The 27,051-nt window shown below is 40.5% G+C and overlaps 2 protein-coding genes and 1 long non-coding RNA gene across 11 annotated transcripts in view; 1 reads left to right on the top strand and 2 right to left on the bottom strand.

Annotated features, from left to right (window-relative positions):
• glis1b (GLIS family zinc finger 1b) overlaps positions 1–20,920 on the top strand; it is a 93,524-nt gene extending 72,604 nt beyond the window's left edge. For 2 of the 3 annotated variants that reach the window (XM_086046634.1, XM_086046636.1), the window contains exons 5-10: positions 972–1,082; positions 5,161–5,302; positions 10,116–10,293; positions 17,018–17,169; positions 19,517–19,672; positions 19,757–20,920. In XM_086046634.1, the coding sequence (XP_085902760.1) occupies positions 972–1,082; positions 5,161–5,302; positions 10,116–10,293; positions 17,018–17,169; positions 19,517–19,672; positions 19,757–19,893 (876 nt within the window). In that variant the 3' untranslated portion in view covers positions 19,894–20,920. The remainder of the gene's footprint in view (positions 1–971; positions 1,083–5,160; positions 5,303–10,115; positions 10,294–17,017; positions 17,170–19,516; positions 19,673–19,756) is intronic. The other variant, XM_086046635.1, reaches the window with a different exon arrangement.
• LOC147138665 (uncharacterized) lies at positions 16,676–21,654 on the bottom strand. 3 transcript variants are annotated; one of them, XR_015088907.1, is made up of 5 exons: positions 19,765–21,654; positions 19,449–19,687; positions 19,166–19,292; positions 18,110–18,217; positions 16,676–17,223 (listed from the first exon to the last, which is right to left on the bottom strand). It is a non-coding gene; the product is annotated as an uncharacterized LOC147138665 (long non-coding RNA). The 3 variants fall into 3 exon arrangements; XR_015088908.1 differs by lacking the exon at positions 18,110–18,217 and having other exon boundaries at positions 19,765–21,160; positions 21,319–21,654; XR_015088906.1 differs by lacking the exon at positions 18,110–18,217 and having other exon boundaries at positions 19,765–21,644.
• Positions 21,655–21,790: 136 nt separating this feature from the next.
• The window catches only part of mutyh (mutY DNA glycosylase), a 10,239-nt gene continuing 4,978 nt past the window's right edge, over positions 21,791–27,051 (bottom strand). For 2 of the 5 annotated variants that reach the window (XM_086046647.1, XM_086046645.1), the window contains exons 10-18: positions 26,607–26,943; positions 26,051–26,199; positions 25,630–25,779; positions 25,006–25,056; positions 23,539–24,843; positions 22,954–23,019; positions 22,799–22,875; positions 22,530–22,579; positions 21,791–22,227 (exon numbers count right to left, since the gene is read on the bottom strand). In XM_086046647.1, the coding sequence (XP_085902773.1) occupies positions 24,706–24,843; positions 25,006–25,056; positions 25,630–25,779; positions 26,051–26,199; positions 26,607–26,943 (825 nt within the window). In that variant the 3' untranslated portion in view covers positions 21,791–22,227; positions 22,530–22,579; positions 22,799–22,875; positions 22,954–23,019; positions 23,539–24,705. The remainder of the gene's footprint in view (positions 22,228–22,529; positions 22,580–22,798; positions 22,876–22,953; positions 23,020–23,538; positions 24,844–25,005; positions 25,057–25,629; positions 25,780–26,050; positions 26,200–26,606; positions 26,944–27,051) is intronic. The other 3 variants (XM_086046649.1, XM_086046648.1, XM_086046646.1) reach the window with 3 other exon arrangements.

Raw genomic sequence — 27,051 nt, 5'->3', positions numbered from 1 at the left:
AAAATAAATCCAAGCGAGGGTAAGTTCTTCAGAAAATAGATGGATGGACGTAAATCTTGACCCTTTTTTTTAAGTGACCCAACATATTTCAGTTTTCTGCGAAATGTATGTACTGTGCATTTTATTTAAAAAATGCTACAAAAAATTCTCATGAGAGGAATACGGGGTTTATTTGGGGCAACATTGTTACTGGTTCCAGTGCTTAACAATGTGTAATGTTTGTAGATGTAATATATATGTTTGTACCCCCCCCAAAAGTATTTCTTCGCTGCCATGTGAAAAACACTTAACTCCATTTTTCTTCATTTTTTTTATTTTTACATGAATGGTGTTTTCGCGTTACAGACATTTGCATTAATGTGAACATTTTTTAAAAATCCAAAATTGGAGATAAGTGTTTTTCACAGGACAGCGATGATTTTTTAATGCTATAATATCACTATTATTGTTATGCATGGTTTTCAAATTGAATGTTTTACAAAAAAAAAAAAATAATAAAATAATGAACCGCATTATTTTACTGGTTAATATGTGAAATTCTAGTTACGGTATTTGCTTGCATTCCTGAATGGAGAAAAAAAATGAATTTTTTGGGGGTTGAATGTTATGCTTCATTCATTTTTTACTTTGTAGGCTCACCGAAATGGAAAGCGTCGACATTCAAGCACGACTCTTCTCATTTATACGACATCTGATCTAATAAATATGTGAAGCACTGTTTATTAATAAAGAATAAGAAGATGTTGCTCACGCTAATCAAATTGCATTGGTGTTTTATAATCAATTGTCCTGTTCATTTTCCCCTCTTGCTTTTCCTTCACATTTCCTGTACCTCTTCTCAGCTGGGAGGTAAGACTTCAACTTGACCTTTTACTTGCCTTCAAATCTCATTTCCTCCCACTTTCATCCCATTGGCATCCTACTTTATTCCAGTCGCTGTCTAAATGGGAATACGTTGTGCCTTCTTACAGAAACCTTACGCATGTCAGATCCCCGGTTGCACCAAGCGATACACCGACCCCAGCTCTCTGCGCAAGCACGTCAAGATCCACTCGGCCAAAGAGCAACAGGTGCGTAGGAAGGTAAGACACATTTTTTGGGGTCTTTTTGACAAAATGCAGCGTCCCCCTGCACTTCCAACGGATGGGCTTTTATTCAAACCTCAGAGACCCCGCCCACACGAAAACGCGTTTCAGTGTATCTGCACAAGTTATTCGTATTATTCTTTTATGCTTGGGCTTTTTTTTTTTTTTTTTACTGTTTTACGGTGACTTCCTGTGGCTGAGCTACATCGCAACTTCAGACTTGTCATATTTGCACAAGAAGCCACCAAAAGCAAGTAACATGGCACAGGAATTAGACCCGCCAAAATAAGATATAGTGCCTAACCACCACAGTGATGTGTTTTCAGTGGCAATCATTGTCTTTTTTTTTACTGGTTTTCACATTCAATTTTCTTTTCTTTCATTTTCCACACGATTTTGCACACAGTTCTAATAGTACTGCGTTTTTAAGACATCTACATTGCCACTCCCTAAAAAAAGAATGAAAAAAAAAAAGAAATGCCAAGTCAAACTTCTTAACCAATCATCATTGTTTTGAGTTTGACAGCCTTGATTTAATATATAGTCCTGTAATTTACTCATATTTTCCTAAAATTGCGCAATTCAAATCTATTTATATCTTATATGCCCATTTTGCCTTTTTTTTTTTTTCAACCTCATCCACTGTCTTTTTTAAAACGTTAAATATAGAACTTGAGCCCAAAGGTTTGCCCACCCCGAGCGTAGTGTAATTTCCAGTACATTGCATTGGTTTCCAGCCCACCCGCGTAACCTTACACAAGTCAAACATTGCATTTTGCACATTATCACAGTTTAGCCGGAGTAATTTGGCTTTGGCTCGGGCCTGGCTTTCATTTTCACCACAATAGATCAGGTTTGAGCACAACTCATTGTGTTCACGGTCAAAGGCCCATTCTTCTCCCTGACTGGAAATGAGTAAATAAGAGAGAATGGACTCATTGTTGTGGATAGTGGCAGGCCGCGTGATGTGTTCCGTTCGCTGCGAGCTCGTAAAGGGAAACACATGTGCACTCGTAGCATTGTTAATAAGCCGTAATGCACAATCCCCTCGTGGCCCAGATGTTATGGACAAATGTCAAACACAAGCGCTCTTAACTGCGCTTTTGGAGCGCGCTTCACAGCAAAGCGCTTTTTTGGAGTGTCGCCGCGGGGTGGAAAGCGCCGCGCCAATTACGCGCGATAAACGTTTCTCAGGGAGGATTCCCAGGAGGAGCTGCGCAGCTTGTGTACACGTTTACCCCGTTACAGTGTGAAATCAACACGATGACGGTGGCGATTGATTCGTCAATGTATCGCGATGACGGTGGTTGTGAAAAGATGCGAGTCGGCGGTAACGTTGATTGCTGTGAAGAGTTGTGCGGATGTATGTTATTGCTGCGGGAGGGAAAAAAAAAAAAAAAAAGCCACCAAGTTCGGACCAAAGGCTGAATACAAATTCTATGCCGTGAGATGATTGACGCATGTGCCTGATTGGGCGGTTTGGAATGAGGACGATGAATAAAAACATCTCTGAAGCTGACCTTGTCTTGTTCTGTATTCCTGCTGATTGACTTCAAGTACGATTGTGCCACGTTTGATTCATTTTAAACATATCAGCTCAAGTTAACGTCACAAGTTGAGAGAAGAAATAAAAAATGAGTCAGAACTTCACAATGCAGCGCTGGCTTGGTGCCAAGTGTTTGGTAAGGCGCTGGACAGCAAAGGGAATGCGTAATTCTCAATGGTTGCTAAGCGACTGAACGGGAAGTAGCCTGGCGCTCTTTATCTTGGTTTTGATGTGAAGTTGGCAAAACGGATTTGTTACGGCTTCCTCAGAAAATCCTGGCAGCAACTTCAACAAAGTGTGTTCATGAGGAGATAATACAAAACAAATTTTAAAAAAATTGTGTTAAAAAGTCAGACAGCTCAGATAAGTGTAATTTTCTTTTGGTGGTTTAAGGTAACAGTTATAAACTTATTTTCACACTTGCATGACGGTCTACAGTGTTACAAAGTAAAGTTGACCCCCGGGCTATTCAAAGTTCACTATTTACAAATTCATCTTTTCACCTTTTTTTGTGCTCTTTCTATTACAATCAAAGATGCCACAAGATGGCGCCAGAGCCCAGGCTAATAGGAAATCAGTAATTAGTGTCACGGACAGATTGTTAAAGTAATACATCTCGACTGAGAGACAATTCTGTATATCTCTGAGGAGCTAAGCTAAGCCTGGGTTGATTACGGCGAGTCTTTACTACATCTGCACGCTTCCGGATTTTTATATTTTTTTCGAAATCAAATCCTTTGAAATGCATTTACTTTTAAGGGTTATGCTTTAAGATGAGTTTGAGATGATATTAAACTCTTTTGGGATCTTGCACTTTTCAGCGTTTTAACATTATTTTACTGCATTGCTATATAATCACGAGTTGTTTTATACATTTTTGACTCTAAATATTTATTTCCTATAGCAAATCTAAACAAAGCAGAAGAAGGACTCCTAAATCCAATTCATTTAGCCTAGGCGTGTACAGTTCTGGCCTATTAGTGACTTTTATAACGTTTGTAAATGATAAATCTGCTTTGTGCGAATGACACGACGTTACGTAGAAAATCCTGCTTAATTGTTGTGAGAATGGTCTCCCGTCGCGTTCTACATCGTGGCTCAGTGATTGTGTGTTTTATGAGCTGGCTTCCAACAATGTGGGCTTCACAGCACACACGAGACTTTACAAACAATATTTGTTTATAGTATTGGCTGAAAGTATAGACTGATTGTTTGCTTGTGGGTTCTCGCTGACAATGAGAACAACATGGAATATGGCAGCGCACATGAAACAAGCCCAAATCAAGTGCACATTTGCGGCCGTTCGCATGTCTTGCTCGCAGGCTTGCGGCCGATAAAGAGAAAATGAAGCATCCCGGTTTCTAAAGTATGCAGTTTTTATTACTGCGTTTTAAACAGTGGATATCGCCATTGTACACAACCCAAGGCAGCTGTTGCTCTCATTCCGCTGCTCCCTTTGACTCAACTTTTCTGCTTGGATTTGGAGTATTTTTGGGGTTCTCTTTGCTCTAAGTACAAACAGTGCCATCGTGAACATTAAAGCTAAGGCTGCTGTGCCCTCCAGGGGGCGCCCACAAAAGGTCAATCAAAAATAGTGTTGCCAAAGTCACCTTGAAAAAGTCACTTAGCTACTTTACTGAAAACTTGACTTTAAAAGTATATGTTAGTTAAGTTACTGATTACTTGATTTTAAAAGTAACTAAGTTAGATTACCAGTTGCTTTATTAATTACATTCAACAGATGCTGAGAGCCCAGCTTAGCATAAAATTGATAACCAGTTTTGCCAATACAGTACTTCATCGGAAGGTTAATGATTAATAATAAAGTTTATTATTTAATCAAACGTAAAATAAAGACAATTTTAGTTGTTTGGAAAACAATTTGACAAGTGAAACTATGGGGTTTCACTTGACGTAAACGACTACTTGTTTTTATATTTTAAATAAAAGTCTTTCTTAAGATGTTTTTTAAGGCAGCCTGTTATGGCCTGACATACATAACCGTTAATATTGTCGTTTCAAACGTAACATTTATAGAATAAAAATAAAAATAAAATAAAATGAGTTTGTAAAGTAACCGTAGTCAGATTGCGAAACTGAGAAAAGTACCGGTAACGCTACGTAGCATAATTGCCCGAGTCATTTTAAAATCTTTTTGGAAAACAAGAAAAAGCACAATTTTTAGAATACTCATTGGTATTTTTTTTATTTGGTCTTTTTCCTGTTTACTTGTTCACCCATCTGGTTGAAGTTTTTGCTACAATATGAATCAAAAATTGTAAAAAAAAAAAAAAAAGAAATTGCAAAATTACTTATCAAATGATGATATATTCGATAACGCCTAACTTTCTAACACGTTACTGGCATCATTGATCAAAATCAAAATACAAGGGATAGGGATCGGGCAGGCTCGCGAGTAGCAAAAATCTGCGTATAATTGACACCCATTATAAATGTATTGTGGGGGTTGGGGAGGGACAAAATATTGAGTATGTTTGCCACCTGTGGTGATTTGTGTATCGTTTTCAGCTCCGTCCATGTCCTCACCTGGAGCAGGACGTGTTGAGCGACTGTCTGTCCATTCAACACCTCCAGACCTCCAATCAGACTCAACTTCTGTACAGCAACAAGGAAGGTTGCGCTCCGGGGCTGAGCCAAGACGTATTTCCAGGTTGGACCCTCCTCGGTTGTCACCTAACACTGCTAGTTAGAATCCATATACGTACCTTAATTCAGCTACAAACACAAAGTAGATACTTGAAGCGTTCAAACACAAAAGCAGGCACGGACATAAAGAGTCATAATAAAACTGTGCTGATATTGGTTTGAAATTTAATTGATGTAGCAGTTTAGCATACAGTAGTACAAAGGTTTTCTAGGGGAAAGTTGTTTTTGAAGTCTGGTGTTGTTATTTTGGACCTTGTTGACAGTCAACAATAGCCAAGCTACGAGCCAGTGCACAAATGGTCAGCAGGTCAGCGTGAGCCAAAATCATTTTAAGACAAAAACACTGCTTGCTGCATGCAGGAATTATTTTTAGGTCTGGTGTGCAAGCTGGAGCCATTCCATTGTTTGCTGGGGAATTCTACTGAGTTGGGAAATGCACTCGGTTTTTCAATCCTTAAAGGAGAGGATAGCTCAACTTTTATCGACCTTTCAGATCAAATTGGACCTCTTTGACGTTTGACAGCAATAAAAACACTCTCGATGTCCATTCGTTCACCCTGAAATTGATGTGTTTTGAAAATGTTGATCTTTTCACCTTAAACGTATTAAAGTTGAATAGAAATGTGGCTACGGCGGACATTTTGGGATCAACAGCATGTCTGTAACTATTATAGTTGTTGCGATACAGCATGTGCAGACCTGTGAAAGTCTTATGTGTTGACATATAACGGGTTTATGAAACATAACATTGGAATATGTTTTTTGGACATATACTGTCAATGTGAAATTGAATTTCAGTACCAAGATCATGTCTGTAGCTACAGTATAACCATAGAGCCATTATTTTGAAAAGACAAATGTACGCTGTAAAAATCACAACTTGTATTTTTGGGGGATAAAATAGTCATTTAAGTATGAACAACTTTAAAATGTAATTATTGACAACAATGTTAGCACAACAAAGCAAGAAAGTTGTTCATCAAAGTTTGCTACCTTGAAATTTCGAGTTCAACTTTTTTTTCATATATAGTACTAAAGTTGAATATAAAATATGACTATCGCAGACATTTGTGTACCAAGGTCATGTCTGTAGCTATTATAATGCTTAAGATTCAATCTGTATATATCTTTGGAGGTGTATGTGTGATTCAAAAGAAAAAAAAAGAAAAAAAGATTTATCAGTCAAGATTTGGAAAATACAGTTTTTCCACTTCACAATTAGATATTAAATTGGGCATAAGGGTTGTTTTGGTCTGTATCTGTTACAGTTCTGGAGCTATGACATGACGGTGCAGTTAAACCAAATGAAACAATCTTTTAACAAGCACTACTGCTGAAATAATTCAAGAAAAAAAAACAGCGGGAGTAGTCGAAGCATCCTCTGTGTTGAGCAATTCATAGTAAGACCGCAAGAGACTGGCAGCGTTTCAGGCAGCGTTCATTCCAAAGCCGGCTCGCAAATGATGTGCCAGAACATCCGACGACACCTGCTGAAGTCATCACACAGCCCATCGATGGTCATTAACAACCTTGTCAGCGTGATTGACGTGGATTACGGTCATTGCGTGCATCCAAGCACTGGTAATCCTGCAGTCAACACGACGACGCTCATCAATTCCGTATTGAAACTACTTTATCGTTTACAAAAACATCTTTACAATTTTAGACTTGGTTACTTTGTTCGTTTTCATCAACTGTAATAAATGTTCCCCTTAATTTGACTATTTTCATTTTAATGGCCAGTTTTGAAGACAAGCATTTAGGACCCAGATCAAATCTGACCTGTGGGCCTTGAGTTTGACACCGAGTATGTATTTTATTTTTCAATGCAGTCTTTTTCAGTGCCAATACTTGTTTCAGTGTCGATACATATTTTTCTACGATGTTAAACTGTGTTCTCGTGCCAAAACTTAATGGCAGCGTTCTGGCTGCATACGTATGAAATGAAAATGTGCACATGACGCATTTCAAAAGGCCAAAGTGTGGGTGCGTTCAGGGTTATTTATATTTTTACTCAGGACATTTCACCCTTTATTCCCGGTGACAGCCAACTCAGCCCCTTTGTTTGTATTCCGTCATTTGAATGTGTCTTGTTATGCAAAGAGCTCTTGGCAACAAGCAAGCGAAGGAAACGTTTATTCATCGTCATGCGGCCGTCCATTTTTCCATCAGCGGGCGTCAACACCACTTTGGATTAGGACGAAGACAAATGCATTTTGAAGATATTAAAGACAAAGAGCGATGCCCCTGTGGGCCTCCCGCCTTTATGGACACATCTGTCCTTGTTTTTGGGCCTGTACGCCATCCAGAATCCCCGGTGCTCCTTCTTATTGTTGCTGGAACTCGGCTCACCATTGACAAGTGTGTAAGCTCAACATGTCTTTTGTGCGTCCAAAAGGAGCCTTTGAGTTTTGGCTGTTCACCAGAGCCTACCCTCTGTTCCTGGATGTTGCGCTAAAATCCCCCCCCCAAGGGGCTACCAAAGGTGTTTAAGTGTTGCAGGCTGGCACAGGTGGACCAAGTACTTACACACTGTAAGAGGAAGTCAACCCAAACATATTTTTTTTCAAGAATAAATTCCCAGCAGGCCCACGAGTTGAAACAAGGCAATATGATTCATATCAAATATGAGTTAACAGAAAAAGCCACGCATTTTTAGCCATCTCAGGGGGCGGCCATTTTGTCACTTTTGTCGACTGAAAATGACATCAAAGTTGCTCAGGGCTCAGGTAACGACCAATCACAGCTCACCTGTTTTCTGAAGATGAGCCGTGATTGAGCCCTGATCAACTTTAATGTCATTTTCAGTTGACAGAAGTGACAAAATGGCCGCCCCTTGAGGGGGTGGATTGGGTGGATTTTGTTGATTAACTCATATTCCACAAACACAATATTAATCAGAATGCTGTGTTTCAACTAGTGGGCCTGCGTGGAACATTCTTAACAAATATATTTTTCGGTTGACTTCCACTTTAAGTAGAAGTAGAGATGCACTTGTACTCGACAACACACCTGCTCTATAACTAATTAAAAACTAACTGGATTTAAAAATTAAAAGACAAAACAAAATTTTAAAAAACTGAAATCTTAAACTATTATAACCCTGGTGTTTATTCCCATTTTACATGAGTTTGAATGTGCTTGGTTAATTCTGAACAGTCACGTCCCAGTGTGCACACTTATGCAACCACATTGTTTCATTTAAAAGTCACATTAATGGTGTAAAATGTTTTGAAATTATTTCTCTTTTCATATTTTTGATGTAAAAAAAAAAAAAACACATTTGAACAGGGGTGTGTGTGTAGACTTTTTTTTTTAATCCACATTTCTTAGCTTTGACACATATTCAGCAATTATTTTCAAACATGTATGGTGCATTTCAAAATAAATCTCTGAATTTAATTTACAGGGTCTTTAGCCCCAACATCTGCCGCGAGAGCGGCCAAACAAGGTCGACAAATAATCGCCTCAATTTCATCATTAGTTCCACTTTGGAAAGAAGAGCGAGAGGACGTGCGATGGTTAGCGGTGCAGTCCAAACGGTTTTGATGGCGAGGCTTAGCAGCCACTCAGTCAGCATAGCAGCGGGAGCACGTCAAGGCAAATAAAAACGATGATGTTGTCCTTCCTCTGCTTTCAAGATCGCACCAATTAGGCTCGGTAAAACTCACGGGGGCTTCTCGTAAGTCTCGCCCTGGCCACAGGAACGGGTGCAGACGTACAGTATAACTGGATCTAACTGGAAGTATGAGTCACATTCGCTCTTGACATGAATCTGATTGGAACAAAGTGGAGCTCATTTAAACGCGACATCATCCCAGATCGTAAACCGTTTTTCAAAAAGGTGATTGAAGCTGTTTAATGGAACTCCCAATTGAAGTTTATCGTTCACCTAAACACAAACAGAGACTTGCACTTAGCTTCGTGCTAACAAGCAATGCAAAACGCCATACACAGGCTAACAAATAGCATCTGTAATATAGAGTTATAACTTATAACCCACCAACCATTGAGCAACACGCACAGACAGATATTCTTTATCCTCTGCAATTGCAGCTCACTGAGGAGTGACCATCTCCCTATAGAGTGGTGCCTTGAGATATGTGTGCGTTTTAACCAAGGCGTGACTATTATCATTTTTGTGACATTTTTGTTTTGAGGGGGAATTTTTCCTAATGTAAATGTAATGTATCATTAGCCTGTTAAGATAATAGCCTATGTCCTTTATAATTTACTTACACAATAGCAATCAAAATTGAGTATTTCCTTCCTGCCTGTGTAGATTGTCAGTCATCTAGGTCGTGGTAACGCACGACGTTTGAGGCAACCGGACTCTTTCAGTTATATTCATATTTTTTCTCATTTTCCGACAACGTTCCAAAATTGACTTGGACGTTTACTTTTCAGCTAATGTGAGTTGGCTCGCTAAAGATTGCGAAACGCCGGCCTTTCTAATGATGTGGCCATTGAGATTATGCAGATGACTATTTATTCAACAACAGAAAAACAAAGGCAACCCTATAACCGCTTCCTTCCTTTCAAATGCTCTGCTGTTGGAGCACATGTAACATTTTACTTCATTATGCAGCAATAACTACAAGCAGCTGAAAGCACGGCCCCCGTGGCGGCACAGAAAGAACTACTTTCAATTACAAACTGCTCCGAAAAAAAGGAACATTTCATGTGATTGGATGGGGGTTGTCAAAACAAAAGCCCAGTTGCCATCAGTTGTCATTTGAATGCGCCCAAAGACACGACGGACGCAGCGTGCAGAGCCTGGAGTACGTTTGACCAATTAGCCGTGTTTGTCTTTCAAGGCTTGTACGCCGGCCCCGGCACCCCCAACCACCACAGTGCCTCCGCCGAGCTGCTCTCCCCCGCCGCCCCCAGCGCAACCGCCGCTGACCTGACCTCACGACAGCACTGCCTGGATCCAGACCTCAACAGCCCGCGTCATCTGTCGCCCATGGCCGCCATGGAGGGCAACAGAGACGGGTGAGTACAATGGACCATGCATATGCATATACATCTATACAGTATATATATATATATATATATATATATACATATATATATATGTATATATATATATACATATATATATATAAATGCACTGTGAGTTTTCAGTGCCTGATGGCTGCCTTTGGATGACTGTTGTGGGTGGACAAGCATCACTGACACTCACATTAGCCCACAAAAGTCTTCATTAACAAAATGTCTCCATACTGGCCGCAAGACTACATTATATACCCATGAGATGAGTGAGCTAAAACACTCTGGGAACTTGAAAGCTCTTGATTTATTGTGAGCTATTGGAAAACAGAATTAAAGAGAAAAAAAAAGACTGCATCCTGCAAAAGTATTAGGACACATAGCCGAAAAGGACGAAAACAAGGCAGATCACAATGTATTTATGGGCCAGTGTTTCCCAATCTTTATTGAGCCATGGCACATATTTTACATTGGAAAAATGGATGTGTTGGAAGTGTGGCTTTAAGGGGCGTGGCCTAGTGAGTTAGTCAATATTTACTCTGCAGCTATCCTCTATTTAATAAAGACCAAATTATTGGTCTGATTAATTGGTCGCACCCTCGTTAGCAGAGCTTAGTAGTGGGGAAGGTGAGCATCCCTTGACCATCGCAAAAGCGTCGTCACGATAACACGAGAGAATCTCCTTGGACTTGATAAATATATGAATCACACTGATAATATTATGAAGGTCACAACTTTGTCCCGCAGAGTCTCTCGCTCTGTTTTCCACCGATTTCTCATCCTCATTCCCGGCGGAACGCTAGGGCGATCCCGTTCGGAGGATAAACTTCTGGGCCCCGCTGACACAAACCCATTCGGCCCTTCTTCCTGGAAACGAGTCCGCCCGTCCCCCTGCGGGGACGGGGAGGGGGTGGGGGTTGGGGTCGTGCTGGTCACGGCGAGGTCATCGTGACACATCACTTGCTCTATTTCTGGCACCCGACGCGGCGTTCGCAATGTCCCCCAACAGCCTCGAAGCGATGAGCAAACCTCTCCTTGCTGGAAGGGAATTGCGTGTTAATGAGAGCAAACTGTCAAAGCACGGGGGAGGGGGGCAATGTGGGAGGGGCGTCTTATGGTTTTGCTAAACAGGCCTACGTCAGGACCTGAGTTCCCCTCTGAGGACGGCGACTCGGCAAGTGCTCGCCGATTGTGCAATGAGCTTGTACCAACATGCTATTTCCGCCTCATTTGCTACCAGAACAAACAAGCGGCGCCGCTGGGTCATCAATCTCCGCATCGCAGAGGCGCCGGGGGGCGGGGGGCGTTGGGGGGGGGGGTGTCCATCGACAGTAAATATGATGGATTGTCATTTCTTTGGACTGATCCGTTAGGCCTTGTTACGAATGCATTGTTTTGTTTGGCTTGCACAGGTGCAAATGTTGTGTGTTGTGTGTGTGGCAAGAGAATGATTCCTATTCGTTCAGGGTGGTTTGCCTGAAAACTTCTAAACCAGACGTTGAAACCATAATTTGAAACTCCGATCCCTGCATGAAACCCAAACCCTAACCCTCTTCTTCCTGGCAAATAGAAACCCTAACCCTTGGTTGAAACCCTCATTTGAAACCCTAACCCTTGGTTGAAACCCTCATTCGAAACCCTAACCCTGTCTTGAAACTACTTTGGAAACCTCATCCTGGCTTCAATTGAATCCCTAGTCCATTGCTTGAAACCTTGCCTCGAAACCCAAACTCTGGCTTGAAACCCTACCTGAAAAAAATGGGTGAAACGCAAATCATACAAAAAGCAAATAACACAATTCCATTGTAATTGAAAACCTTTTGGTCTGCATTTGGCGAGCACCAAACACAAGTTTTTGTCATTGGTTTCACTTCAAGTCGGCGCTAGTCACTCACTTTTGGTGCCTATTCTTTACAAACACAAAAGTGTGTTTGTGTATCCTAAAGCACCAATATCCTCGGGATGAAATAATAAAAAAATTAAAAATACCAGGGGTCCTACATAGAAACTAAGAGACATTGAAAACATTCAAATGAGAAAACAATTTCAAAGTCGGCCCGGTCCGTCACCATAACTCCGACGACGGACGGAGCATACGGTCGGCTGCCAAAGTCAACACGAGCGCCGCACTTGTTTTTCCCAAACGGCTTAGCGGGACATGAAACATTTGGACAAAATGATCAAGCCGCGGCGTGGCGGCCTCTGACCTCATAGCTTAAATGTGTTTACCCGGACTCAAGCGGACCATTTACAGTCGGCGTACTTTGTGTCACTTTGCCGCCCGCCGCTAATATTCCAATATGTCGGTGGGAATGGGTTTGCGGACGGCTTAGCGAGCGCCGGCGGTGTGCGGAGGTCTATCGGCTGCTGAATGTTGCCGTTGACGGGCGCGTATTGATATTAGAGCCCCTGTGCAAATATTAGCGCGAGGCGTTTAGATAGCGCAGCCGTGATTGACGCGGGCTAATTGAATTTGAGTGGCAAACGGCACGACATTGAGAGCTCCTACTGTGAAGGGCAAACTTGGACTTGGTGGCTGTCCGACGCTCTGTCTGTCCTTCTCCAATCCCAAAATATTTTTTCACAGCGACATAGTGGTTCGATTTTGGTCTTTACAGTGGAAGGAAGAAGTACGGAGAACCTCACTCCACAATTTGTTTGCCTTTTGAAAAAAATGCATTCGTGGTGGAATGAATGGAAATAGAAACTGTCTTTTCAATCCCTATTCAAAACACTAAACCTGGCTGGCTTGAAACCCTGATTTAAAAACCTAACCCAGGTTTGAAACTCTACCTTCAAATGCTAATCGTGTTTTCAATACACTCATTTAAAACCCTAACCATGTCTTGAAACCCTATTTTGAAACCCTAACCAAGGCTTTACACCCTAATATGAAACCCTAACTTCAAACCAAAAACCTGTTTTCAAACCATCATCTGAAACCTAAACCTGTTTTGAAACCCTAATTTGTAACCCTAACCCTGGCTTGAAACCCTAATTTGAAACACTAACCCAGGCTTGAAATCCTTATTCTAAACTCAAACAGTCTTCAAACCCTACTTTGAAACCCTAACCCAGGCTTTAAACCTTTAAACCGGTGACGGACCGGCCCGACTTTGAAATTGTGTTCTCATTTTAACGTTTTCAATGTGTCTTAGTTTTTAATTTAGGACCCCTGGCATTTTTTCTTTTTTTAATTATTTTTTTTTGCATTCTATCTTTAATTCTGTGAAATTTGCTGTCTGTTTTGCATTATATCTCTTCTGTGTGAAGTTATGGTCCGTGACATACAATTTGTTAATAAAAAATGTGTTAATAAAAAATACAAAAAAATTTAAAAACCTACAATAATGTTAAGGGCTGCCATAGCTTGACTTCAGCTTTAGCCAGGATGTATTCTCGCTCCCGCTCTCTCCAGTTCCACTAACCAAAAGCAGAAGTGTTCCCACCGACCCGAGCCAACGGAGCCCCCTGTCATCCATCACAGGGACCTTATATGTTCATCTACGGGTGGGGCGGGGTGTTTGAGAGGGAACATTGAGTCTGTGGAAAACGAGTTTGAAGCCTTGCTCCCCAGTGGGACAACAAGTGGCAGGTGAAGAAAAGATGAAGGCGCAGACAGATGTACTCCTGCACTATCCATCCACTCGGTGGATCAGGGTGGCCCTGGGATGAAAGGAAATATTGCTGGGCCACCAACCGTCTAGGTAGCAGGAAAACAAATGCCGTCCGGTTTGTTTGAGGTTCACCAGTCACAAATTCCCTGGGGCAGAAAATGAAGACAGCAAAACGAAGATGAAGACAGCAAAACTTGTTCATGTTGTGTTTATGATTGCGGAGCCAGATAGACCATACACAGTACCAGTCCAAAGTTTGGAACCACCTTCATATTCAAATGGTCTCAAACGCACGAAGAGGTGAAGAAAATCAAGCTCTTAACTCTTGATAATGCACAGCTGTGAAGTGGAAATCATTCCTGGTCAAAAAGCGTCATCCACATCATAAAACTGACTGAGAAAATACCAAAAATTGAAAAACATTCTGTTAGTAAGTATTCATCTACAATCCAGCATATGTTTGAATAATGTGAAAACATTGAAACGTTGAACAAGAGCTTGTTTCAAAACATTTGGCATTTACTGGATATGAAATGAATACAGTGGGTGATTATGAAAAGTAACAAAATAAGTACATTTCTAAAACATTTTTGTTAACGAACTAAAATAACAAAAATGCTTTAAAAAAAAATACAGACTGAAACGACATCTTATGTTTATAAACTTAAATTAACTGGAATCATCGCGAAAATGTCCTTAGTTTTCATCTTTGTCACTTGATATCATACACGAGCTTTTGGGGTTGATTTGAAATGTATGTATTACAACACGTTCGTTAGCCGGAAGAAGGAAGGTGGAACAGTCAACCGGGAGTTGCGGGCTTGATCAATCCACCTCCAACTTGGCCTCACCTGCTGTCAAAGCGGCTAAAAACAACCAATGGTCAGAGGAGATAACCGCCCACGAGGGGGTTGATGTAGCGCGTCAAAGATTCCCCTCATTCCTGCAGCCTGACTCCGCCTGCCAGCCACACGCTCGCAGGCCGAGGGCGGGGCCGGTGATGAGGCTGCCGCCGCCTCCGCCGCCGCTGCTGCTGCTGGGCAGCTGGCAGTGATTAGCTTCTGATTCACTTTAGCTGCACATAGAGGCAGCTTGTAAAAATATGAAGAGAGGAACTGTTTCCTGAGTTGGTGCTGACAGCGGGTTCCGCGGGCGGGTGGGGGCGGGAGGACGCCGCTCGGGGCCGCACAAAAGCCGCCTCGGCCCAGCGCGCGCTGGCTCGCCAGGTGCCGCACGACATCGCTGACTCGTCCCTACAAGGACATCCGGGGCAAGTGGACAACCGCATGATGACGTGGCAAACAAGTCCAAAGTCTGACTAGTCACTTTGCTTATCGTGCACAACATCTATTGGAGGGCAGGTTACAGTTTTCGGGCAGGTCCTCCAAAGGCCTTCCTAAATTGTTTGAACTTTTGATTTTGAACTTGCAGTAGTTAAAAAGTCAACTCTATTTTATTTGAAGAACACTTAACAAACAGCCGCAACTTCCACATGCGACCCCCCTCCCCCCTCCTCAAATTTCTTGATATAAATGTATTGATTCATTTTGATAATGGATCTCGTTTAATCATTTCTTAATTATTTTTTGTCTATTTTAAATCTGCAATTAACAGTTTTTCTAAATGTAATAATTGGGTAATCAATTATAAAAACAATTAAACATAATAAAAGAATAAACATGGATTATTTCATTGATAATTTTACCTACACATTCAACATGATTTATTTAACTAATTGGTTCATAAAATATGATTATACTAAAAATATTTTAACAATGAGCATGAATTATTTTATTACCTGTAATAACAATGACAAGCTTACATATGCGTCTAACTTTTTTTTTTTTTGAAAATTGGTCAATAAATTAGTTGAACTTATTTAAAAATAATAAAGAATATATGTGAAAAAATGAAAAATACACTTTTTGTTGCATCAATTTAGCTGTTTTTTTTCTCCTAAAATTGGTTAATAAAATATATTTGCTTGATTACCTGATTAAATTAATAGAGTTATCATAAAATTACATTCATTTTTTAAAGTATGAGTATGAATACGGACATACAGTATCGCTATTGGCTTATCCCGAAAATAAGTTTCAGTATCATGCCTGAATGTTTTGAAATCATGTACTTTCATGGGACAAGCGTTTCAACAGCAAAAATATATTTTTATACATTTCTAAAAGGTGTTCATGTTTCCCTCGTTACTCTTACATGACCTCAAACTCAAAGTTCACTGAATTTCACAAGTGTTCCACACACGTTTACGAAGCATCAGAAATAAGAACAATCAAAAAGTGCTCCTCAAGGATTGAGTTTTATGTACCGGTATGTTTGAGGCCGAATCGTGCCTCAACCCCGTCCGCTTCGGCGAACCCAAATGCGGAGTAAATCAAGCATTGTGGCAGCGCCGTTTGACAGCTTTACGCTTGACGCTCATTTACTCGATGGGCTTCTTTGCCAGCTACCGAGGCCCACGGCCCAGGAGGGGGGAGGGGGGGGAACTACATGTCTTCTTTATGTTTGGAAATAATAGATGCCAGGTAATGGATAAAGAATTTATGTTTGTGAGTATACTGATATTAACTGTCTACATGTGCTGCTCCACCATAACACCGCAACTATCTTTGATATTCGTCAGACCATCGATGGCATTTTGCATTGTTTGTTAGCGTTACGCTAGGCAGAAATTCTCTTAGTTTTACGTTTCGTTTGACAGAGAATGTTTTGATGTCATTATCTTTGTCTTATGTTGGAATGTGTTAATGTTTTTAAAAAAAAAAAAAAAAAAGGTCCTGATTTTTGCCATTTTTAAAACCACTAATATTCCACATGACAACATTTCCAATATTCCATGACAGCACTCATACATATCTTGCACCATTTCTCCCAAATGCAAACTCGGTCAAGTGTTTGTTGACCTTAAAGCACAGTATGTGTTTGTGGGGAGCCCCAAAGTTTCCAAACATCTCCTCCTTGGCGCCGAGCGAGCCTGCGCGGAGGTCCGCTTGGGATGTCATCACGAGTTTTACTCAGTTCAAGTCCTGAGATGATGGATTGATATTGGAAGACAACATCTGTGTGCGTGCGTGCGTGTGTGTGTCCTCCAGGATGTCAGGTCCGCTCCTCTCACCGGGGATCAAGGGAACAGGCACCCCTCCTCCCCCCCCTCCTCCTCCTCCTCCCGCTTTGGAGAAGCATCACATCCAAGCTCAGCACAAGCCCTTCTCTCACTATCACCACCATCAGACCCCCAACAACGGTAAGGCCAATGAGACCTTTTGCTATGAAGCACTGGACACTTCATTAGGGACACCTGCACAGAAAAAAAAAAAAATATATATATATATATATATATATATATATATATATATATATATATATATATTAGGGCTGTCAAAGTTAAAGCATTAACTATGGAGATTCATTTAAATTTCATAACGCACTAAAAAAAATTAACTCAGTTAACTCAGTTTTATTTTTTCCTATAACAGCTGATCTCTGCCCACTGTGCTGCCAAACTCAGAGGAGAGTCAATGTCGCAAAGACGGACTTTTGTGTGGTTTTACTTTAAAAAGTTGCTCAACGGCTCATTGGAGGAATACAAAATAATTGTCATGCTTTGCCAAATTCAAATACCATATTAGTTAGTTAGCTATTTCGTCTTTCGTCAACATTGTTGTCTTTTACAGGAAAGTAATCGTATTCAAGGATCAAAGACAGCTATTAGAGCAGTCTTTGAATCGAAATATACTTTTTTTTTTTTTCACATTAATTCCAAGATTTTAATCATGTAAATATCGGTTCCAAGTTTCGTAAAATATTGTAGTTGACAGATACGATTAATCGCGATCAATTATAGAAAATTTTGCGATTAAGTAGTTAAAAAAATTTTATCGAAATCAAATATGGACAGTTGAATGGCACACTGAAGGTGTACCTAAAGATCTGGCCAGTGAGATGATAACGCACAATGCCTGACAAGCTGATCTTTTTTTCGGAAACGTTGCATCGGTTGAAAGGTCTCCCTTAAAAAGCTGACTTGCGCCTTGAGGATTTTTTTTGCGGGGGGACAGATAGTGGGAAAGCCACAATGTTGGAATGAGCCAAGAAAACAGCGGCCGGCGTGCCACGATGTTGTCAGACAACACGGCCAGCCGGGCAGCCGCACTTTACAGTTAAACATTGTTTTGTGTGCACACTTCAACACACGGACGCCCCCGTCGCCGCTTTGCGGTTACGCTCTCGCCGAGACATGTTCCAGGAATGGTTGCCTCGCCGCTATTGTGACTCCTGTGGTCCACACGCAACTACAACACAGACAATGGCGAAGACTAAGTTAAGACTTACAATAGGGTCTAGAATAGAGATTCTCAATCTTTTGGGGCGCAGGGAGTCAGAGGGTCCAGGGAGAGAGGACAAATGTTTCCTTATAATCTTAACGCTAAAATCGTCACTTTAAGATGAAAAAAAATGTCATGTTATGAGTAGGGATGTTTGATACTACTTTTTTTTCAGACCCATAGTATATCAGTACACAGTTTTCACTCTGAGTATTCACAATACTGAGTACAGAAACCTCTGGTACTTTTGATGGATAGAATCTCATTTAAAACAATAACAGAAAATTGTCAGCAGATGATGATTTGCCAATGTGTCAAATAGCGCCAACTACTGCCGAGAAGGATTTAATCATTGTCATTTTTTTTTTCTTGCCTTAACCCTAGAACACTAACATCGGGGGATTTTAACCCACACAATTTTTTTCATGTGATATTTTGTATTGTATTTTATTTTATTTTTTTACATAAATTGATTGAATGAAAACTCTTTTATATGATATCGGGTTAAATGTACCCGACGTTAGTGATGTTATTACTAATTTTAACGTTAGTGTTCTAGGGTTAAGTATCGGTGTGGCTGTATCAGCAGGCTCCATGAGTATCCGATACCTTAAAATAGGGCCGGTGTCAGCCCAATACTGATACCTGTTATAGTTACTCGCCCATCCTGAGTTATGAGAAAATGTGACAACGACAATGATGTATAATTAGGGAGAAGTAATTGGTTTATTATGTTTGTTTTATTGTTGTAAGCATACTTTTTTCTTTTTTTAAACGATATGACAATTTATTATTTTGCAGTTGCTCAATGACCAGGTATTTGGTACCAAATCCACCTCTTAATACCAACACTTTTTATTCGACTTATCTAATAACTTGACAAAAATGATTTGAAAGAAAAGACATCATACTCACCAGAGATGCCGATTCTTAATCCGCGTGGATCACTACAGGCGCGTGTTGCGAGTCCAACGGTTTTGCTCCGACCAAACATTCAGAGGATGGTTTAATGCTGACATCGTCGAGAGCCAGCGTGCTCACCCTGTGAGGATGAATTTGAAATGTGATTAAAGAAATAGCCACATTGTTGATCTGCTTCAAAATGCATCAGCCAGCACTACCGACTGAGAAGGTCTTGGGCAGATTAGGTCGGCATGGCAACTAAAGGCTCAAATCGGATTGGACAGAAAAATCGTACATGCACACAGGCTTGTGTCAGGAAATGTCGTCTGGCTTCTCTTTGACTTCTCTTTCTCCCCCTTGCAGAATTCCAAGGTAGCTTCCAGAGCTGCTTCCACTTTTCGGACTCCTTCCGCATGGAGCAGACGGTGAGCGGCGGCGGCGGCGGAGATTCTCACGCCTACGCTTCCCATCAGCACAATGGCTTCCACATGGCCACCAGCAACTCTCTGAGCTCCGCAGGTGAGCCATCCCATCCTGCTTCCAATCAGGCCACAGTCATCATCCCACCTGTATCATGCTATAGTGTGTACGTGTGTCTCCCAGGCTTCAACCTGAGTCAGGAGCTGCAAGGCGGCGCAGGGTGCCAGTTCTCCTCCAGTCCAGAAGAGGGCGCCTTCTTCCAGACGGGCAGCTTCGAGCGCGGCCTCGGCCACATGTCGTCAGTGTACACCGAGTCGTAGACACAAATATCATATTTAGAACTTTTCATTATCACGTCACACATACTTCCCAGTGGCAGGAGTGGAGCTTTCCACTAGTAAACAAACACTAATTTTGATTTTATTAAAGTATTTTGAAAAAGAGAAAACGAAAGCTTTTGGTGTATATCTGGTGAAGGTTTTCCATCATTTTTCGTTCAAGTCATCAGTAGTCACTCGCTTTCTGTCACCCGAAAGTACCCTGGCACCAACAATATGAAAAAGTCTACACGTAGACAAGTGTTGAATCGTATGTTGACAACACCGCCATATTGGATCTGGTAAAATGGAGCAATGGATGAAGATGCTTCATTCCTTTGCTGCTTACAGATGTAGCAACCGCCCGACACTCAAAGCCAGATCTCATGCAATTACGACTAGGGCCTGACCAATTAATCGGCCGGTCAATTAGCTCATGTAAAATCCGAAAAAAAATCTACCGATTTTTCTTGTTTCTTGATTTTATTGTTGAAAGAGTTAAGGGACCAAAAAAATAAGTTATTGTATTCATTTGATCTTTTTTTTTTAATTAATCGGCCGATTAATCGGTTATTGGAATTTTACTCTGCCAAACATCAGAATCTGCATCAGCCTCAATAATTCCATACCGCTAATACCCTACCCTGATGACTTGATTGTACAGCGAACCCCCGCGATAACAGACCCACTCGCAATAGATGTAAATCTGCAATATAGAAACTATATTAAAAAAACATTTAAACTTATTAAAACACATTGTAAAGATATTTGAACACACAAAATTGCAAGCATAAACTGTATAGAAAATACTCTACATATTTTTGTGTCAGTGTACATGGATGTGCCTTTAAGAGGCGGGGCCTGGCTGGGAGACGTGTTGAGGTCGGCAAGTCTGCGTGTGAGTGTCTGGATGTGAGCTGTGGCCCACAGCAGCTCCTGTGTGACTGTGCTCATTTGTGTTCTCATTGTTTGTGTTCTCATTGTTTGTGTTTTACTGTTTTCCCTGTGTTTAATAAATGGCTGAAAAGTGCATCAGTGACCGTGGCCCTTCTTTCCCACATGCAAGAGCATTACAGTATCTGTAAAACCCCAGAAAAAGAGTCCTACGAAAAAAATGTAATTTTGTACTCCCACTTTACATCTGCATTTTAGTCGAATGAGAGGCATTACCTTTGTGCACTTTGTAGGTTCTTGCTTGATGTACATCATGAAGGCAAATGTGCCACATCTACTATGGCGACCGCACTGCCATATCACACGGACATGCTGACTGCGTCCCAAAAATATACAATTAAATCTGATAAATACATATATTATACTGGTGTGGTGTATCAAGTTAAATCAAATCTATAGCTGCAACCACTGTTGAAAAACCGCAAATAATTGTCGCCTCTCCTGAAAAGTTTGATAATAATGCAATAGGCCTACCTCAGAAATCCAAGCAAACCTTCTTCTTCTGCTTGTTGAACGGCGCTTTGCACACTAGCACACTTACCGTGGAAATTGTTGCTTCGGTTTCATGCCAGAAAAATGAAAGTGAATCGCACGCCATACGTTACCGTAACCTGGCTATCATTACACAACACTACATCGTCTTTAGGCGCTACATTGTCGCCATCTCCTGGTCAGTATGAGAAATGCTGTCGGTGAAAACTTCCTGGAATCCAATACAAATGGACGAGCCATTTTTTCATTTGTGTCCGTCCTGTATTGTATTTTCGTGGTAGAAATAAAAAAAAAACGGTCATTTTACTTTTACTTACACATTCCGGACAATAAACGAGAAGAACAAGCTCTATTTCAATGTAAATGTTTGATCAAATAGCCAGTCGTTTTTCCTTTTTTTAAGGCTTCAAAACATTATGACCAATGACCAAAAGAGACAGAGACCCAACAGTAATGCAAAGCACACTCTTTTAATATTGTGTCGAAATGTACAGGCTGTTTACAACACACGTTTGAATGTTAGCCATTTATTTTCTCCATTCAAGAAATAAATATCTGGATGAAACATATGAGCTGTCGGTTGTTTTTACTACAACATGGGCACGCGCTGCCCTCTAGTGGACACAAGTGAGTATGCGAACGACACATCTGCTGCATGTCTTGTGTTTGATTGTATATCAACATCTTTGAGTGTAAAGAACAGTGCTGTACAAATTCGAATACCTCTTACTTGTGCTTCTTCTTGTCTAGGTAGCTCTGGCGATAGAAGTTACCAAAGAAGAGGATGAGGAGTACGGTGTAAACAACCACGAAAATGTTGGTGGCGACCGGGAAGTCGCATTCTGTGAACAGGTTGTAGGTGCTGTGCGTGAGAATCAGCAGAAACAGTAGCTGGCGAGGAAAAATGAGAGCTGGCGTAAATGTCTTTGCATTGTAAGATGCTTCATTCTTTTTTAGTCTTTGGTCTTTAAACTTAGTAGACTTTTCAGGTATTTGTTCATTACTTGTTGAGTTTTTTCTTTTTCTGGAAAAAATGTTTTTCTACAATTGCACCTTATATTGTGTAGCTTTAAGCTGATTGCTTCAGTATTTATTCATCTCCCTCTTTCTCTCTTGTGCTTTCTCCACAAAATATTGTTTAGATGTGCAATAAATAACCTAAACAATTTCCTTTTGTTCATCTGTTTACTCACAGTTTACTTTGTGCATCTGACACCTGCATTCTTGAAGTCAATCTAAATTACTGCAAAAATAAATCAAAGATATAAATATCAAAATCAAATCCTATCCTGCAATGCAAAAATGTCAAAACAAAGCAATGACATTTAAATTACGACCATGTATAGTAAGACGTTTTTGTGAAAAAAGCGACCATGTACAGTAAGGCGTTTTTTGGGGGGAAAAAACGACCATGTACAGAAATGCGTTTTTTGTGGATGAGTTAATAGGGAATGATACATACCTCCATTGTCCACTATGTTCTGGTGGACAGACAAGATCATTTCCCACGCAGATATCATCACTGGGCCTGTCACGACCCTATAAGACCCAATAAAAACCTACAATAACAATTGAAAAGTTCTTCTACGAAGCGCCGAGTGAGATTGGTTTACAAACCTCAAGTTCGGTTCCGTTGCTTTTCCTCTTCCTTCTGGAGAGCAGCAAATTATGCAGCCGCCATCACTGGGGAGAAGAATGCAGAATGCAGAAGAACAAGATCAGCACACGTCCACATTCTGTGTACGCCTTTTCAAAACGTCAGGTTAGAACATCAACTGTACACTAGGAGGCGCTGTTTATTTTTGTTTTTATTCTAATAACCCTGACGAGACAAGCTGAAAATCAAGGCGACTACAATGCTCGAAAAGAACTACACGTTTACGGTGGTATAGAATTCAATTCATTCGAGGAGCTTAGCAATTATTTCAACGCCCTCGGCTGACATTCTAGCCTTTATCGACTCTTTCAGTTTCAGTATCGCACGTAAAAGTAGTTGTCTACTACACACAAGTCGCTTATGTTTTTCAAGCTTTAAGTCACTGGACAAAATCCGCTTCTTCTCTGCACTCACATTTTTAGAAACTAGTGTTTCTAAAACATTCAACATCTAGCACAATATTTGCAAAAAAAAATGGAAAAGCTAAGCACAAACAAAACAATAACAAAATAAAGATAAAACAATAAAGAAAATGAATACTGTACCTGTACTTTGCGAGGTGAATTGAGGGGGGCTGGATGTTAAGTCCGCTGCCGCCTTCAAGTGGCGGTGGTTCTGAGTCGGACGCATAAGTAAAAATTTAAACAAAACAAGAATTACCCAACATGACTCATATCAACTGATTGTCCGCCCGATATAATCGGCTGATATTATCTCTTTTTAAAATCGGTCGATTTTTTTTTCCTAATTCTCTTTACACATTACAACCCAAGTCAAAGACAATAACGGTACCACTGCAGTAGTACCTTGACTTCCAAATCCTTTACTTACTGGACTCAATTTACTCAAATATCAAAATCAACTGTCATCACTGAAACAAACTGAAATTTCATTAATCTGTCCCAGCCGCCATAAAACAACACCAATTTTTTGTCAGCTTTTTAATAATAGAAAAATAGCACTGTATATAAAAACATGATAAAACATTGAGAATTTAAAGAAATAAAGTAAACCTCTCCATTGTGGGTTCCGGGTTCATGGTTCCGCTATTTCACATTTTTTTTTTTTTGTACAGGTTATAACTATTTTGCTCTAACTCTTATATTGGGTGTAATTCCACAGTCGACCACTAGATGGCCACAGTCGACCAGTAGATGGTGGCACACTACTCATTTTGAGATGGTGTCATTTTGAAAAAGACGGGAAGTATTTCAGCATAGCCTAGTTTTTGCAGTAAAGTCATTTCATAATATCTTTAGACATGATTCATGATGTATATTATGAAATGATAAGTTTGCTAGTGAGGAAAAAACAGGATTTTATCTCATATAGTTATCTCATTCACTCCCGTGGATGTTTATATCCTTCAACTAGAATTCAACCATTTTACTGCGTCTGACGTACATGTATATCGTCAAGTATGCTTTGGATAGGCTTGGGGGAGGGGCTTGCCTAATTTATCTGTAAAATTCTGGCAAAAATAATAAATGCCCATTCATTCCCATGGAAAGTTTCTAATTTAGAATACTTCTAAAATTCCCCATCTTGATTTCCTATGGAAATGGGTAGGAAACTTTTGTTTTGCCAGGCCTTTGTAAATCTATTTGTACTGGTAATTATTTTAAAAAGATTCTAGTTTAACTTCACTGTAAGCAGCACGCTTCAGAGGCAAATGTAGACGACACTGTACAGAACATAGAAATGTTCAACTTTCAGCAAGGTTCCTGCTTGGTGGTCCTGAAGAAAGTCGAGAGTGACAGTTGCTTGGTGCTATCACTGGACGTCTTCATTTTGCCTTTCTTTGCGCTACATGGCCTTTTATTGTCGTCGTTCTTTTGCCTCTTCGCATCCTAAGTGAGAAGTTTACAAATGAATTATTATTATTATCACAGGCAGTATCATGAGCTTCAATGTGGCTTTTCATAGCAGCTTCTCTGGTTTGAAAATTGCACTGTCGGCTAAATCAAATGCTCTCGCAAGCCACAGGTTCCCAGAAGCAGGGGAAAACTTACTGGAGAGTTCCGCTCCTTCTGAAGGCTCGCTGAGTCACAAAGCTTCACAATCTGCACAAGAGTTGACATACAGTAGTCATTTTTTTTTTTTAAAAGACAAACATTAAAGTTAGTGCGCACACCAGAATGAAAATTGAAGCAAAAAAAGTGACAAAAACTTGACCTCTCCACAGTCTACTAAATTATGTCATTAGTGTATGTTTTTATAACATACACTATTATAGAGTGCTATTTTTGTTCTAAAAAAAATAATTTTGCAGAGGCCAGAATGGTTTAACAGCATTTCCATTCATTTCAAAAGGGAAAGATGAGTTGAGATGTGAGTGTTTTGAGGTACATGAGTGGTCACGGACCAAATTAAATGAATATCTCAAGGCACCACTGCAGCGTAATATTAAACCTTGTAACATTCAAGATTTCATGAAAATCTGTCATTTTTAGAAACAAAAATCGCCAGTAAGGTGTAACAGTCAACTTGAAAAAATTGTAAACAAAAACTAACGTGACATCTTAAAATACTGCATGTTTAACTACAGTGGCAAAATGTAGGCTAGAACCGCAAATACGGCGGGGTTGACTGTGTCTGTGGGTTTCTATAATATGCTGTGACATAATGCGAGTGACCTTTTTTACTCCCGTAGACACGGCGGCCTCCTGCAGCGCCATCCTGCTGATCCATCGCACGTCTCCTGTCCGCAGAGGCGCCTCGGTGTCTCCCAGGTGCAAGGTGTGGACCACGTACGTCTGGCGGATGTGCGAGAAGATGTGAAGCACCTACGGCGACGGGGACAACAAATTCAGGGAGCATCCACGACTAATGTGGATTCCTTTTCGGTTTTGGAAATATGAGGAAAATATATATGCAAAATAGCAGAGCATGCAGTGTTCATGGGGTGGGTCCTAGTTTAAAACATCATTTATTTTGTTTTAATATAAAACCCACGTAATTAGGTCAAATAGCCATTCATCATTGTTTCAAGCACGCAATAAAAATTCAAGCAGTTTTCCAACATGGAAAAAACAGTATTACATTTCAAGCACTTACTTCTCCCACATACTGAAGAGAGCTGTCAATCAATGGTGCTCCCAGGTGTTTGTCGAGCTGGGCACACAGAGCCTTCTTGTGTTTCTTTTCAGACTTGTCATCCTTTTCCAACAAAAGACTAGGAAACTCCCACAGGCCTGCCAGCAAACCTGACAAAACGACATGGATTTGGGTAAAAATGTAAACAGCATATGTTTGGGTGTCAACATCTAAAATAAAGACGGTGAAATAAATTCCAAACTCACTCACAACAGTAGTAGAAAATCAGTAATATATAATAATGTAGATTATAGAAATCTGGATATAGTTTTACCCCTCTCACCTGCTTTAAACACATTGAACCTTATTAAGACATATTTAAACTTTTTAATCACGTTATAATCTTACTTGGACAAACAAATAAGTGCAAGCATTCAATTTTGGACTTGTAGAATCCTTGGCATTTGTTGTCTATTAAAATGGAATTGATTGCATGGATTGAAGACGACACTACACTACCACTAAAACGAATAATTAGAGTAATAACCCACACAGAAACAAAGACGCAAGTTCAAACCTTTATTTGGTCTTTGCATGAGCAGGAACTCCTCCTCACCTCCTTCTCCATGCCGAGTCAGCACACATGTCAGGGTTCGCTCCACCCTGGGGGGCTTCTTAGCCGGCTTTCTCGGGAAGTTCTGAGCCCCCAACTCCTCATCCCAGGGCTCGGGTGGACATAGTGGGCATAATCCACTGGCACCTGAGTGAGAGATGCCAGAGAAAAAAATTACGAGAAGTTCGCAAGGGAAAAAAGAGGATGACTTACTACAGTCTTCAATGTCTGGAAGTCCGACAGGCTTCATATCCTTTTTCCTCAACAGCCTCTTGGAATTCTGCTCTCGTTTGGCTTGAACCTGCACACAAAATGATTGATAAGATTAACAATTACAGTTTCCTGCAGGTACCTGTGAGCTTCTACCAGCAGGCTGACGAGCTTGACTCAACCGGAAGTTGACATGCCA

The sequence above is a fragment of the Filicampus tigris genome, chromosome 12 (assembly GCF_054856515.1).
Source record: "Filicampus tigris isolate MCC_2025a chromosome 12, RoL_Ftig_1.0, whole genome shotgun sequence".
Lineage (NCBI taxonomy): Eukaryota > Metazoa > Chordata > Actinopteri > Syngnathiformes > Syngnathidae > Filicampus > Filicampus tigris.
Note: the sequence above shows the minus strand (reverse complement) of the source record. Positions and strands in the feature narration are given on the sequence as shown.